General features: G+C 37.1%; 1 protein-coding gene across 2 annotated transcripts in view; it reads left to right on the top strand.

Annotated features, from left to right (window-relative positions):
* The window catches only part of asic2 (acid-sensing (proton-gated) ion channel 2), a 505,439-nt gene extending 496,928 nt beyond the window's left edge, over window positions 1-8,511 (top strand). For both annotated transcript variants that reach the window (XM_073839200.1, XM_073839193.1), the window contains 4 exons: window positions 1,141-1,232; window positions 1,324-1,403; window positions 5,757-5,825; window positions 5,944-8,511. In XM_073839200.1, coding sequence (XP_073695301.1) covers window positions 1,141-1,232; window positions 1,324-1,403; window positions 5,757-5,825; window positions 5,944-6,045 — 343 coding nt within the window. In that variant the 3' untranslated portion in view covers window positions 6,046-8,511. The remainder of the gene's footprint in view (window positions 1-1,140; window positions 1,233-1,323; window positions 1,404-5,756; window positions 5,826-5,943) is intronic.
* Window positions 8,512-15,848: the final 7,337 nt, after the last annotated feature.

Below are 15,848 nucleotides of genomic sequence, written 5' to 3'. Positions count from 1 at the left end.
CTATTTCAACGATGTCCTTACTACCTTTCTGGGCCTTAAACATGTCAGTTGTGTTCTCAGATTTAATCAAAAATATCTTAATTTGTGTTCAGAAGATTAACTAATTTTGGGGTTTGGGACTACATGAGCATAAGAAATTAAAGGATTACTCCACTTCCAAAATAAAAATGGACTTCAATGGTGCTCAACAGATTGAAGGTTAAATATGCAGTATTAATGCAGCTTCAAAGAGCTCTAACCAATCCCAGCCGAGGAATAAGGGTCTTATCTAGCAAAATTATCTATTTTCTAAAAGAATTACAATTTATTTACTTTTTAACCTTAAATGCTCGTCTTGCCTAGCTCTGTGATGCACATGCGTACTCTGTGCACTCTAGTTCAATACAGTAAGAGTATGTAAAAAAAAAAAAAATTAAAATTAAAAGAAAATAATAATAATTTTCTCCTCCAACTTCAAAATTGTCCTACATCACTGCAGAAGTATCGACCCAGTGTTTACAAAGTGCAAAAACATGTGCAAGGAGTGTCAAACACCCTTTACCAAAAAAACAGTGATGTAGAGAAAATGAGATGGGAGTTTTTTTGACACACCATAACTGTCTTGAACTGGAGTGCACAGAGTTTGCATTGCAAAGCCAAGACAAGCATTTGTGCTAAAAAGTATATAAATATTTTTTTTTTTAAGAAAGTGACCAATCGTTTTGCTAGATAAGACCCTTATTCCTTGGCTGGGATCGGTTAGAGCCGCTTGAAGCTGAATTGAAACAACATTTTTAACCTTCAGTCTGTTGAGCACTATTGAAGTCCACTATATGGAGAAAAATCCTGGAATGTTTTCCTCAAAAAAACGTATTTATTTGCGACTGAAGAAAGAAAGACATGAATATTTTTGAATGTCATGGGGGGTGAGTAAATGGTGAGGAAATTTTTATTCTGAAAGTTGACAGAATTTTCATTTTTGGGTAAACTATCCTTTTAATATTAAACATCAAAAATCTTCTACTTGGCTGTGTCAGCCAACATATTTGCTGCTGCTGGTGTGAACAAATGAGTTACTTCTAGCAGGAAACTTGTTTTCTGGTTTTGCCATGAATCGAAATATAACTTCAAAACATCACTCTTTGTGTTCTGTTGATGCAGGGACAATATCCTAGTTCTGGATGTGTTCTTTGAGGCTCTGAACTATGAGACCATAGAGCAGAAGAAAGCATACGAGGTGGCGGGTCTACTAGGTAACACAGCACACTGTCATATGAACACTGTGTCTTTCATCTTTTCTCTGTCTTTCTGTTCATCTAAGTCATAAATATATTTATTTTGCAGGTGACATTGGTGGTCAGATGGGCTTGTTTATCGGTGCAAGTATCCTGACCATACTGGAGCTATTTGATTATGCATATGAGGTATGTCAGCATCTAAACACAGGGTCCAAAATGAACTGCAAAGTAAATTGAGAAAACATACCTTTTTTTTTTCTAAATACAGTGGTGGCTAAAATTATTAGAAGAGTAGTATTTTCATCAGTCAGTTGTTTCTATCTTTTGCCTAAGTGTGTCAACAGAATCAGTTTACATTTCCAAACATTAATTTTGCCATTAATTTAATAATAATAATCCAGTGAGATTAGTTTGCACAAGGAGTCTGACAACAGCCAGTGCTCCTCACAAAGATCTGATCTCATCATCATCCAGTCTGTCTGAAATGACATGAAGAAACAGAACAAACTGGGACAGACTAAATCCAGAAGAACATCGTGGCAACATCTCAAAGATGCTTCAAGAAACCTACCTCTAAAGCTACAGTACTGTTAAAAGTTTTAGGCACTTGTGTAAAAATGCTGTACAATGAGGAGGCTGTCAAAAATAAGGACATAAATAGATTTCTTTGTCAATTAACTTCTGTTAAATAAATTAAAGCAGCATTTGGTGTGACCATCTTTTGCATTTTAAGCAGCTTTTGCCTTAGGTGCACTTATGCATAGTTTTTCAGGTAACTTTGCAGGTAAGTCTCTTGAAGCATCTTGAAGATGTTGCCACGATGTTCTTCTGGATTTAGTCTGTCACAGTTTGTTCTGTTTCTTTATGTCATTCCAGACAAACTGGATGATGATGAGATTAGATCTTTGTGTGGAGCACTGGCAGACACAAATCTCACTGTATTATTACAATTAATGGCATAATGAATGTTTGGAAATGCAAACTGATATTTCCTACTGACACACTACAGCAAAGGATAGAAATAACTGACTTAAAACCATTTTTAACTGGTGAAAATACTAGTGTTCTAATCATTTTGGCCACCACTGTATTTTATCTTTATTATGGCAAGACACATTATGCATATGTGATTTTCATTTTTACCAGTTACCAGCCATTGGCAAGTAACTTATATATTTAGTCGCCAAAGCCAATTTTTGCGTGCATTTGGCATTTGTCGAGTGTTAATTCTGGACCCTGTCTGACACACAAACATGCTGTTCAGTGTCCATACTCAGAGGCACAGGAGACACTATACACACTGTAATAAACACACTCAGACATGAAAAATGCAAATGAATTCAGAGAAACACACACACACACACACACACACACACACACACACACACACACACACACAGATTCCCCCCGACACAGTGATGGCTGTTGAAAACTTCAGTCTGTCTCTGGTGTAGAATGAATGACACTCTGATGGAGAGTTTCATCATAATGAGCCTTCATTAATTCTGCATTGCTGCTGGTCTCTTTGCTCTATGGACAGCAGCCAACACAAGCCCTTACACCACTCGTACCCTCGGGGGCACACACACACATAGTCATTTTGCATTCTGTCCTGTCTTGTTTTAATGGATTTTTGATGCAAGATCGCGTTAAATAGACATATTTCATCTTATAACTTTTTAAAAAATATATTTTGTGAAGCTTAAGCCTCTGGGTTTTAAGCCTTTTGGCAGTTATGAACAAAGCACATGAAAATAAAAGAAACACTGAAGCTTTTAGCTTCATTGGAAATGCATGAGAGCTATACATGCCCAAAGAGATTTTAGCTTTAAAAATACGGTCATCTTAAAAACTGTCCTATTAGCCAGCAATTTTTAAAAAATTTACAAGACTCAATAATGTCCACGGGGCATGTTAAGCCTTCTCTGGTCCAGGGCAAAGGCACTTCTCCCAAGTGTGTGGTATTATGAGTCATACTAGAGCTCATGCATATTGATTAGGTCAGCCTCACATTTCTTGGTAATCTCATAGTGCAACCCAGTAATGTGAACTAAGAAATATTCATGACACAGGCCTTTACCATATTAGGATCAGACTTGCCAAAAGGGTTTTTACATGACTAAAAAGTTACACTAATAAAACCAGATGCAATGATAAATAAGCTGCTCATAGAAGTGATAATGGTCATAGTGAATACCATAAGGCAATATCGTAAAGTGTAGTTCTAGTAGGAACTTGCAGTAGTGTTACTTGCAGTGTTACATACAGTTGAAGTCAAAAGTTTACATACACCTTGCAGAATCTGCAAAATGTTAATTATTTGATCAAAAAAGAGGGATTATACAAAATGCATGTTATTTTTTATTTAGTACTGACCTGAATAAGATATTTCAGATAAAAGACGTTTACATATAGTCCACAAAAGAAAACAGTTGAATTTATAAAAATGACCCGGTTCAAAAGTTTACATACACTTGATTTATAATACTGTGTTGTTACCCTTTTTTGTTGTTGTTGTTGTTGTTGTTGTTGTTAATGAGTCCCTTGTTTGTCCTGAACAGTTAAACTGCCCGCTGTTCTTCAGAAAAATTCTTCAGGTCCCACAAATTCTTTGGTTTTTCAGCATTTCTGTGTATTTGAACCCTTTCCAACAATGACTGTGTGCTTTTGAGATCCATCTTTTCACACTGAGGATAACTGAGGGACTCATATGTAACTATTACAGAAGGTTCAAAGTCTCACTGATGCTTCTGAAGGAAAAAAACATGCATTAAAAGCTGGGGGTGAAAACTTTTGAACAGAATGCCTATTTTGCCTAAATATCTTTTTTTCATTTAGTACTGCCCTACAGAAGATACAGAAGATACTCACATGTTTCCCTGAAGACAAAATAAGTTGCATTTACCCTGATCTTCAAATTCAAAAAGTTTTTAAAAAGCTCTTAATGCATAGTGTTTCCTTCTGAAGCATCAGTGAGCATCTGAACTTTCTGTAATTTTTGCATATTGTCGCTCAGTTGTCCTCAATGTGAAAAAGATGGATCTCAAAATCATAGTCATTGTTAGAAAGGGTTCAAATACACAAAAATGCTGAAAAACCAAAGAATTTGTGGGACCTAAAAGATTTTTCTGAAGAACAGTGGGCAGTTTAACTGTTCAGGACAAACAAGGGACTCATGAACAGCTATAACTAAAAAAAAAAGAACCTTTTGTGGTGTTGTGATTATAAATAGACGTCATTAAAGAAAATTTATTTTTATACAATCACTATAACAACCATATAAACAGTCAAGCAAAGATCTCAGTCAGTCAGTCAGTCACTTGCCGCTATCAAACAGGCTTTGACATCCACTGTTGCCAACAACTTTGAATAGAAAGTAGTAAATACATGTTCTAGACTAATTAGCATATATATGACACTATTGCGTCACATTTGTATTCTGCCTACTATCAAGCTTTTACATTTGTTTGCCTTTCTACTACTCTCTAAGCTCACATACTATAATTTAATGCATCTAAATTCTCAATAAAACTGCTTTCAGTATATTTTTCTGCTTCTGTTAGAGATGAATTGAATATGAAATAGTGACTGAAAATGGTCCATTAAAACTACACAACCAGCTCTTCCTTCCAAGCTGTTAATACGCACTAAAATCCTGATTTATAATCATCATCAAAATCAAATGTACATAAAGACAATGGCTGTGGCTATATTTACATGTAAAGTGATCACTCAGATTAGAAGCAACAGAATATGTAAATCAGCAAGGGTGCCCAACCCTGTTCCTGGAGATCTACTATCCTGCAAAGTTCAGCTCCAACCCAGAAGAAACACACCTGAACCAGCTAATTAATCTCTTAAGTAGCACTTGATAATTACAGACAGCTGTGTTGGAGCAGGGCTGGAACAAAAATCTGCAGGTAGGTAGATCTCCAGGAGCAGGGTTGAGCAGCCCTGATCTACAGTGTTTTAACTAAATGCGCTGCTGCTCTCAGCCACTAACTGAACAGACAGATACAGAGAAGACCTTGTGTGGCAATACCGATAACTTTGTCCAAAGAGTGACTAAATTTGTCACTAGCTGTTTTTTTGAGGGGGAAAAAAAAATCTTTAAAGGCGTCTGAAAAGTCACAAAATCTAGCAACTAAGTCACTAAGTTTCACATCACCATCAAGAGGTTCAGTTTGATTTGATTTCTGAAAGTTCTCAGGCTGTTTCATTAGCTCCAACTTCCAACAAAGTTCATTTCTTTGACATCTGAGACCATTTGTTCTCTGCCAACATGGGGATCTGCAGAGCCATTTTTTGAACTGAAAGCAAGACCAAAATGTGTGATTTTCCCAAGCCAAATCACCCGTTTCAGTTCCTATGTGGTTTCCTGATCCTGTGATCCCTCGGTGGTCAGTGCCCTGGGCTGCAACCCATGTCGCTGATTTGATTAACGCAGCGCTGGCAGAGCTACAAAGCTGCTCTGAGGCCAGCAGTTTGAGACCTGATTTGGCAGTGAATGAGATGGTGGTTTGTGATGTGTGCTGGCAGGTGGTGAAGGAGAGACTGCTGGACCTGCTAAACCGAGAGGAGGAGGAAGAGAGTCATGGAGAGGATGTGGTAAAAAATAACTGCCTGCTAAGCTTCAAATCATTTATTTAGATATCACGAACCCAATGACTGTGTTGTGCCCCAGGCGCGCAGCTTTAAGAACGATAACATCTGTGTGTTTTCTCAGAGTACGTGTGATCCGGTGGTGAACCACTCGGAATCGATTAGCCACACAGTCAGCGTTCCCCTCCAGACCACCCTGGGCACCCTAGAGGAGATTGCCTGCTGAGTACCGTAACCCTCCATGCCAACAGGGGGAGCCGAGCCACTCCACTCCAGTGGGGGAAAAGTCTTGGTTGCTTTTTCTCGAAATGTCATCATTTGGCACAAACATGAGAACTAGAAGCCAAGGAGCTTCTCGAGGAACATGAGGACCCCAAAGTTTCTCACAAACACCATCTGTTTCTTCTGGACTCGTGAAGGAAAACAGAAGCTCGTGGACCTGTCAGGACAGTCACTTGTAAAAATAAGGCAAACATGAAAACACGAGCATGTGAGGAACTGCAGATGCGCACGGCCTCGGCATGTTCTCGCATTCTCTCTTTCTCTCTCTCTCTCTGCCCAGCCGCCATTTTGAAGTCTACTGCCAAAACACTGTAAATTATTAACGAGAAAATGTTGTGAAACTGTTCTAACTGTGCATGTGTCAGTTTCATGCGTTTTTTCTCGAACTTGTCATCCTCTCTCACATGTGGAGACGGTTTTGTCTTCTTGTGCTGTTCGTTTGCTATGTTTTTCTGCATCTCAATTGGCTTCTTGATGTATCAGGGATGCATCATAAAACTGAGAGCCCCTTTCTTCTATCCTTTTTATTTTTCTATCCTTCATAGAAAAGCCGAATGGGTCATGGTACAACGGCAGCCATTATGAGCCCATTGTGGCTGCATATGGCTCTTCTACGTGCTTTCTGGATCCCATTTGAAAAATGAAGAACAAAGAGAGTACAGAAAAAAGTGTTTTTGTGGCTTTCTGCATAAGAGTATAGTGATACTAGCGATTTTCAGTTTGTTTATTGTGCGAGGTGTTAATTTGTCATTTAAAGCCGATATTAGAAAGCTGATATGATCATGCTTTTAATTCAGAGTTGAGAGATACATAAGCACTTTTCAGAGATTTTTTGACAGCCATCATGATACTGGTTTCCCAATTATCGTAAGTGGGATATTAAGGATTTAGAGGCGTTCATGGTGGTTTACTACTGTATGTGAGTTGTCGCTATACTGTTGTCTATGTCTCATCTCATCTTTTCAGAGCTCTTCATCTGTGCTGCGGTTTATTAACACTGTAATTGCCATATGTTATCTGATATTTACTATGTTCCCACAGTGTTCTTTGATGATGGATGATTGATGGTTCAAAGGTGTGATTGTTCTTTTCTGCTCTCTAAGTAAATGTGAGGTTCTCGGATCATTATACATCAGTATGAATGAAGCCTCAACTGACCCATTCATTTTTCATCATGTACAGTGTTTCAGCCAAAATTCATTAACTGAGGCTAAATCATTCATGCAGAATGTGCTTTGGCTGAAAATAATGAAAAGAGGGTCAGTTCTGGGTGGCAAAAGTGAGCTTGATTGCATTTCTCAGTTTAACTCCCTTCAATATTCAATTTAAGAATATTGACCAGTGCAAAATTCAGTCACAAAATGAAAAGCTAGAATCGGAGCTTGTGTTCAAACTGTAGGTGAAGCTTGTGAACAAATTGTTCTGGGATGCAAAGGCCGCTGTCAGACAAGTAACACCAGAAATTTGTTGACAAGCTCCTGGAATCTACATATAAATAAATAAAAGGTATTTAATCTGGTTTATTAGGCCTAGGATTTCACACGTGACCTACGGCCCTTTTGTCCAATCAGATTTGAGCTTCGAGGCAGTATGCAAAAATCTGTCATAAATATCCATGCTCAGAGATTTTTTTCTTGGAGGATTATTGGTAGTTATTATTTTCATGCCCCCTTCTGGGGCCACATTATTAAGAGGCGTGATTTGCACCTATATCGTAATGTGAAATTTATTAAACTATAACATTAAAAGCGGAAACATTATAATTTCGCCACAGGGAGTAGAATAATGAATGTGTGCTATGGGCTATTTGTGGCATGTGAGAGAGCCATGTGATTGTGTTAATACAAACACATGTTGCTTAATGTGTGTTATATTTTATTCTATAAAAACAGTAGAGGGGGAAATAAAAACATGCAGATATCCAGTCAGATATCAAGTATCTGTGACCGAATGTAAATGTTTTTAGTTGTTTCATTTGCAATTCAATTTGATAATCAACTGTAATGGACTGTATGTAACGGATGAATATTTTATCCTTATTTGCCCTAAAATGTGAGGATTTCTTCTAAATATGTCAAAGATAGATCTGTAAACCTCAGAGGGTTTTAAGCACATGCAGAGGGAAAAAATATATAGCTTGATATGTACACACTACAAACGCAGAAACCCACAGCATCTGTCCATATTTACACAACAGTGAGCTAAAAAGTTACTCATAATGTTAAACAGTAATTTTAGTAGACAAGCTCTTTCTTGCCATGTGGACAAACACCAAAGGGGTGTCACATCACCTTTGCTATTTTTCTCATTAGGAGAAACCAGAGGGGTTGATGGTTTCTAACTCCAAGGTATAATTGCTCCAGTACCTCAGACCTTAGAGATGAAAAAAATAAAGGCTAAATGGATTACAGCACCTGTGTCTTTGCCTCTGTGTACAGTATCTATCTAGTTTCTTATTTTTCTCTACGTCTTTCCTCTTTCGCAGCTCAAAGGCAAAGAAACAGAAACAACTACATATATTTTTTATCATAAGGCTATTTCAGAACCACTTTGGCAATGATATTGACTGTTTCTAATTTGATTGAAATGTTTTTCTTTTATACTCGCTGTCCCTTTATCGTTTCTTGTTACTAGATTACATGGTTGCTCTTTTATCGTTTGCGACCATGTGTGCGTGAGCCCGGGTGAAGGCTACGCATGTCTGTCTAGGTTGTCAGAAACAAATGGAGAAATACAAATTTGACAGCATGTGATTATTCGTGCCTCTACGAAGTAAAGAAGAAACAGAGAAGCGAAGATGCAAGAAACTCAATTTCATTTAACAAAAACAAATTCATTTTCACCGCCCTTACAGAGATACACATAAACAAACATCACGAAGAACAAAAGAGCTGTCTTTGAGCTCGGAGATAATGCATGAACTCCAGTGCGGGGGCTCTGCTATGCCATTTACTTTTAAGAAAAACAAGCTACCAGCTATAATCAACTTAATTGTTACAGCTGCATACATTGTGCAGAAGTTGGAGTCACAAGGCTTTCAAAGGTCACATTGCATAAGATGTTGCTGTTCATTGTCATCATTGCAGCATTAATTATTTGAATATGAAAGGTTTGTTTACTAATTTATGAATGCAAGTGTTACCTCGCTGTCGTGATTGTTGTCGGCGGTTTGTCCTTTTATTTATTTATTGGATAAACTGTCAAACATGGATAAGATGAGGTGTGCCCTGTTGAAAAAACAGCATATGCTGGTTAGGTAAGTTTTGGTGCTGGTATGCTGGTTTAAGATGGTCTTTTGCTGGTTTATGCAGGTCCTTAGCTGGTTTATGCTGGTCCTTTGCTGGTTTATGCTGCTTCTCCAACAGGACCAGCTAAGGTCCAGCATAAACCAGCAAAGGACCAGCATAAACCAGCTATAGACCAGCATTAACCAGCTAAAACCAGCATTCCAGCATCAAAACCTACCTAACCAGCTTTTTTTTCTCTTAGCCAGATGGCACAAAATGGCATCTTAACACATTTAAAGGGATCATGTGATGTTGCTAAAAAGAACATTTGGTGTAATGCAGTTTGAGGTTAAAAAAACATACTATTTTCCACATTCTGTACATTATTGTTGCTCCTCTCTGCCCCGTCTTTCTGAAATGCTTTGATTTTTACTAAACTCATCGTTGATAGAAACCGAGGTGTTCTCTGATTGGCCAGCTGTCCAGTGCGTTGTGATTGGCTGAATACCTCAAGCGTGTGACGAAAATGTTATGCTCCTTACCATGTTATGATGCCGTTTCTCGGTGCGAGATAGAGACAATAAAACCCATTATAAACAAGGCATTTGTTGCATCCAGTGGGGACATAACTACTGATTATAATGACTCATACAGATATTTTTATGCGTTGTGTCGCACCGTGTAAACATAACACCATGTCTGCATTTGTGATCGTAGAACGAAAAACAACAAGCACTACTTTACATTGCTCAAAACTCACGGTTGAATGTACTGAGTTCTGAATGAGATATGAAAACGTACTTACAGGCCATCAGTCAGAAGCGCTGACTGTCCTTGCAAAGTTGGAATTGCCCCACTTTATAGCCTTAAAGTCCATGTTGCAAGTTAAAAAAAATTTCGAGATAAACATATATTTGTGTATGAAAATACAATACAAATCGTTAATGCAGGATTTGAAAATATTTTACAAGACATAAGGGCACAAATTTAGAAGACAAAGTGACGATTTCCTTGACCGCTCTCAAAAACAGCTTTTTTTCCAGACCGCGTCATGTGACGTCACGACAGGTAGTCGTTTGCCTAGCTCTGTTGCTATTCAGTAGGAGCAGTCGTGAGTTAGTGTGTTTTCAGTCGTTATTTTTAATTTCAATTGATCATTGTCATGGTAAATTATTGTGTTTATGGAGGCTGTGCAAACTCCAGCCTGTCAGGACATCATGTCCACGGTTTTACTTACAATATAAAGAACGGCGCTATCTGCTTCGAAAAACGCGTTCACTTTACACCGGAGGATTATCATCCCGGCGATATGATACAGTTCAATGTGGGATGCCGAAGCAAGAACCAAGTGAGGGTCAAAACTGTTGCAGTTTCTTCAGTGCACACAACACCTTCATCGGCTCCGCGGTCAGCCTGGCTCGTCCGAAGCCGTCAGAGATGCAGACGAATACGTGAACTGTGCACCGTAAGTCTTGTTTTTTCTTCTCATAACTTCGCAAAACGACCAAATCCGTGAATATATTTATTTAATGAGACACAACGAGATGTGTATAAGTCGAGGTAAAGCACTGTAGCTAGCTTGTAACGTTAGGCATTAGCAATGTAAGTTTAAGAACCATGTAAAAATGGTACCATATGAGAAGGCATTACTGGTCAGTTATCCTCCATTTGTTAATATTATAATCATCAAGTCTACAGCTTAGTCACATTGTTTGCACAGCTAATTTGTGATTTTTTTTTTGTCGTGTGTTTTTAGGGTTTTGGGAGACATTGCAAGACATGAGGCTGTGTGAAGATCTGAAGCAGTGGAGGCCAGCTGTTATTAACCACCTCTAAAATAACACATTAGTGTGATAACCACACTGAAAATATTTTTCTTTCAGTTCTATATGTTTGGTACATCTACATATATATAGCCGATATATATATATATATATTAACAGTTGCAATGTTGTGTGTTTTAAGTTGGGTATTAACAGTACTATGAAATAATATTTACGATTTATTGCTGCATAAATTAAACTGAATTGAATGAGCCATAAATGCAGATATGCTTGATATATATGTGTTGTTAACCTCATAAAAACATTTATACATTAAGACAATTTGTTATTGTGATTATTTTTTTATTGATTGTCACCAAAATGGGGCCATTCAAAACCTTTATAAAGTAATCCTTCCTCTGTAACCTGTTTAATAGCTGACACAACACATGCAGGTAAGGGCTTCCTGATGAATACCAGCAGACAACTTGACTTATGCTGTCAATATTAATTGTCTTATACCAATGGCATTAAAAAGTTTTACTTTATAGGTATTTGTGACCTAAATATAGTCAACCTGTAATTGAGATTACATTTTACTGTTTATTTGTACGTACAAGTATTTTGATCAGAGCAATAAATTATCTCTACCATAAACTTACTCATGCCTTTGCCTGAAATGCATATAAGCTATCTATTTTGATTTCAGACAGCAAGCCTCAAAGTGCAGAGTCAGAGACAGCACATCAAGTTTGGGGGCATTTCCCATAGAAGCATATAATAAAACAAAAAGGTGTTTATCTCTCGCGTGCGCGGTAATAAGAACCCGCTATATTACGTAACGTTGGATATTAACGAGTATGACACGCTTCATCAACGATTATTCGTTTGTGTTACAGGTAAGTAGAATCAATACTTCTAGGTGACCAATGCTATAATTTTGGCCTATTAGATATCTGCTTAGATGTCTGCTAACACTGATCTCTCTCAGACACCTGCCCTGTTCTCCTCACATTACAACTTAATTTGTCTCTGACCGCTGTTCTGTTTAATCCTGGCATGTCCCTGCTCTCTTGGCCACATAACCGGCTCATATTTGTGTCTGTGGTTCGTCATACGAGTGTAAATGAACATTTTAAATCTTCTCTGTGTCCGAACAGTCATTGCGATCCATTGTTTTCCTATGGTTTACATTGACCGCTCTACCGGCCGTGACGTCACTGCCGCTTTTGCCAGTTTTTCAGATGCGGAAGTAAAATTCTCTCTCAAAAACAACTCCAGAAGCCTAAATAGCGTATTTTGAATTATATTTTCAAGAAAAACTGGTTCCTACACTATTTATCTACACATTCATTCACAGTGATCTTCAACTTGAAAGTTGGACTTTAACCCTTGGTATTGTATGCTGCTCTCCCAGGTTCAGGAAACCTGGGAAGTCCTCCATGAAATGCACATCACCCACTCGAATATTTGCATTGTACTGTTCCAGAACAGTGTTGTAAATGAGGAGCTCTTTTCCAAAATGCTATAATAGTGTTCATGAAAATGTTGTTAGAGTTGTGAAAGTGTTATTAGAGTTTAAAGCACTCATTTTGAAGACCGAACATAAACATCTCTCGCTTCAGTGCGCCGCCATGTTGAATTGCGTCAAACGCTCACCGAATTCTGATTGGTCGAGAGGACATATCACATTTAGATTAAAAACAGGTTCGGCACTTATAGCGTTTTGGAAAGAAACTGCATCTTGCAGTACATTTTAAACAAGGAAATATAGCGATTTGGCATGAAACATCGATGGAGCAGTGAATTTAAATTTGGCGTTTATTGCGTTTTGGAAAAGAGCTCTTCAAATATAACTTAACCACTGATTTCTAGATGTGTCCTCATTCGGAAGGCCAAACAAAGTACTTTCGCTTTCGCAATGAAACACACTGCATCTCCACAACATGGCGGCTGCAACAATACTAAAGCCAGTAAAAGTTACGCCTTCTTTCTTTCCATATACATATGGGCGGTCTTATGCTAATCTACTCACCCCGTGGCAAGTGGGGGCGTGTTTGAACAAGCCGTTTTAGGGAGGTGTGGCTGAGTCTTAACTTTTATAATAAATATCTCTTTGGTTTTGAGACTTCAAGCTTTGCAGCTTTACAGATTTTACCTATGCACAAACAGCTTAACACTCCTAAGACAAAGGAAAACAAGAAACCGCATCATATGACCCTTTTAATAAATGGTTATGCTCTTCTTAACTTTGCCATTTCATCCAAATATAAACATATGTGTGATTCAGATAAAAGAGTTTTGAGATTCATCCAATTTTGCGTTTCTGTACAACAGTAGCCTCCCAGATAGCATATGTCTGCAAGATGTGATGTTAAAGAATGCTTGATCTGGAAAGCATTTTCTGTGTACAAACATCTGACAGATGTCTGTAAGATGTCAGTTTTACATACATTCTAAATCATAAACATCTTAAAGACAACTAATAGACGTTTATTTGACATGTCCTATAGACGTATTGCAGATGAACAAACACTAAAAAATACGTCTTTCAAATGTAAATGCAGACGTCAAATAGATGTCTCCATGATGTATGTGTGCTATCAGGGCTATGATATATGATACATTATGGAATGTCAAAGGGTTCTGTGTCTACTTTTAATTAGAACTTTGTAGACACATTTACCAACATTAACAAGTGGAGTGGAGTAACAAATAAATTTTTCTTTTTAAGTGAAAGGTAAAAATAGACCCTTGGGTAATGTGCCATATCTTCAGTTAAAAAATTAGTAATTGAATATTTATATATTCATATAGGCTACTTTTATTTAAGTCATGGAATAATTTTACCTTAAGATGAATCTCTTTTACTGGTATTCTGCCTTAATGTCATCCATTATTAAATTACTTAATTTTGTCTAAATGGTCAAAACACAATTTTTTCAATAGAATAGTTGGTTTTATATGTTATATTAATGACACTTTAATATATAAATACCCCCACTGCAGAGTAGAACAGAATATCATGAAATGATTGACTAAATATGTGCTTGAGCAGTTTACTGAGTGAGTCTAAACTGTTTGGTTTCGTTATAGCAGTTTTATTGTAGTGATTTTCCTTAATTATTCAGATGACTGCATTTTCAGACACAAACTTAACTTTAAAGAGTTAGTTCACCCAAAAATGAAAATACTATCATTAGTCACCCTCATGTCGTTCCAAACCTGTAAAACCTTAGTTCATACAGGGTCAGAAAGCTCTCAGATTTCACCAAAAAATATCTTAATTAGTGTTTGAAATATGAACAAAGGTCTTACAGATTTGGAACGACATGAGGGTGATTAATTAATGACAGGGTGAACTAACCCATTAAGATTTCAGGTGTGAAGGCCGACAGGATATTTTTCCAATAAAATTTTGTTTGATTAAGCGTGCATTTATTCACATAATTAACGTCCAATTTAAAACTGCTTATCTGGTAGAAAGTGTTTTCATTGTAATGTCATATGTCAGGTTTTAGCTATATGTTTGACCCATCAGACCCTTTCATCACAAAAGTAGTCAAAAATTCTGGAAGAGTGATTTTGCCAGCTATTTTCCTACCCAAATACTAGGATATGTTTTGTAAATCACAGGCAGCATTTATGTTGAGGGTAAGTCATATGTAATCACTTGTCGCCCTTGTTTACTGCCTCTGAGAGGCTGCTGGCTAATTGAAAGGCGTAAACCCTGATGATAAGGGCGCTGCACTGTAAACACAACAAGGCCTGGGGAAATCAATGCCATTTCAAACGGTTGCCCAACAGCTCTAATGATGAACGTGGCACTGGTGTCAGCCATTTAAACCAGCAATGCTCCTTTATCCCCGCTGACAAATAATAATCTCAGCAAGAGGCATTCACAGCAATTCTCACAGGCTTCTCTGAACCTGTTCTCCCCTAGGAACCTTAGTACTCTTAGGAATTTCAGGTTAAATATAAAAAGCTTCGCAAAACAAACATTGAAAATGATCATCTTGTTGGTGTTGTGACCTAAATTTTGATATATCTTATTGACTTCTCACCAATTAATAAATTATGTGGATAGTGAACAGAATTAAACTTGCATATTTTACTGATTATTGCTGCTGAAAATGGTCAATTATTGTCATGTTTTGGGCTGTACTAATCGGTCAGACCGGGAAAAACATTTAGAATATAGTTTTTGTTTTTTTTAGGAACCAAATATCAACATTCTGGAAATGTTAGAATAACATTCTAAAAACCAAAAACTAACTTTCTGGAAACCAAAAGCTTACATTCTAAAGAATAACTTTAAAATAGCGTTCTACAAACCAAATACTAACATTCTGGGAATGTTAGATTAATGTTCCAAACAAAACAAAAACTAACTTTCTGGAAACCAAAAGCTAACATTCTGAAGAATAACTTTAGAAAAACGTTTAACAAACCAAAAACTAACATTCTGAGAATGTTAGAATAACATTCTAAAAAACAAAAACTTTTTGGAAACCAAATGCTAACATTCGAAAGAATAACTTTAGAATAGCGTTCTGAAAACCAAAAACTAACTTTCTGGAAACCAAAAGCTAACATTCTAAAGAATAACTTTAGAATAGCGTTTTACAAACCAAAAACGCACATTCTGGGAATGTTAGATTAACGTTCTAAAAACCAAAAACTAAGTTTCTGGAAACCAAAAGCTAACATTCTAAAGAATAACTTTAGAATAATGTTATACAAAAACGTTCTGGGAA

This window comes from Garra rufa, chromosome 1 (genome assembly GCF_049309525.1).
Source record: "Garra rufa chromosome 1, GarRuf1.0, whole genome shotgun sequence".
NCBI classification, from domain to species: domain Eukaryota; kingdom Metazoa; phylum Chordata; class Actinopteri; order Cypriniformes; family Cyprinidae; genus Garra; species Garra rufa.
Note: the sequence above shows the minus strand (reverse complement) of the source record. Positions and strands in the feature narration are given on the sequence as shown.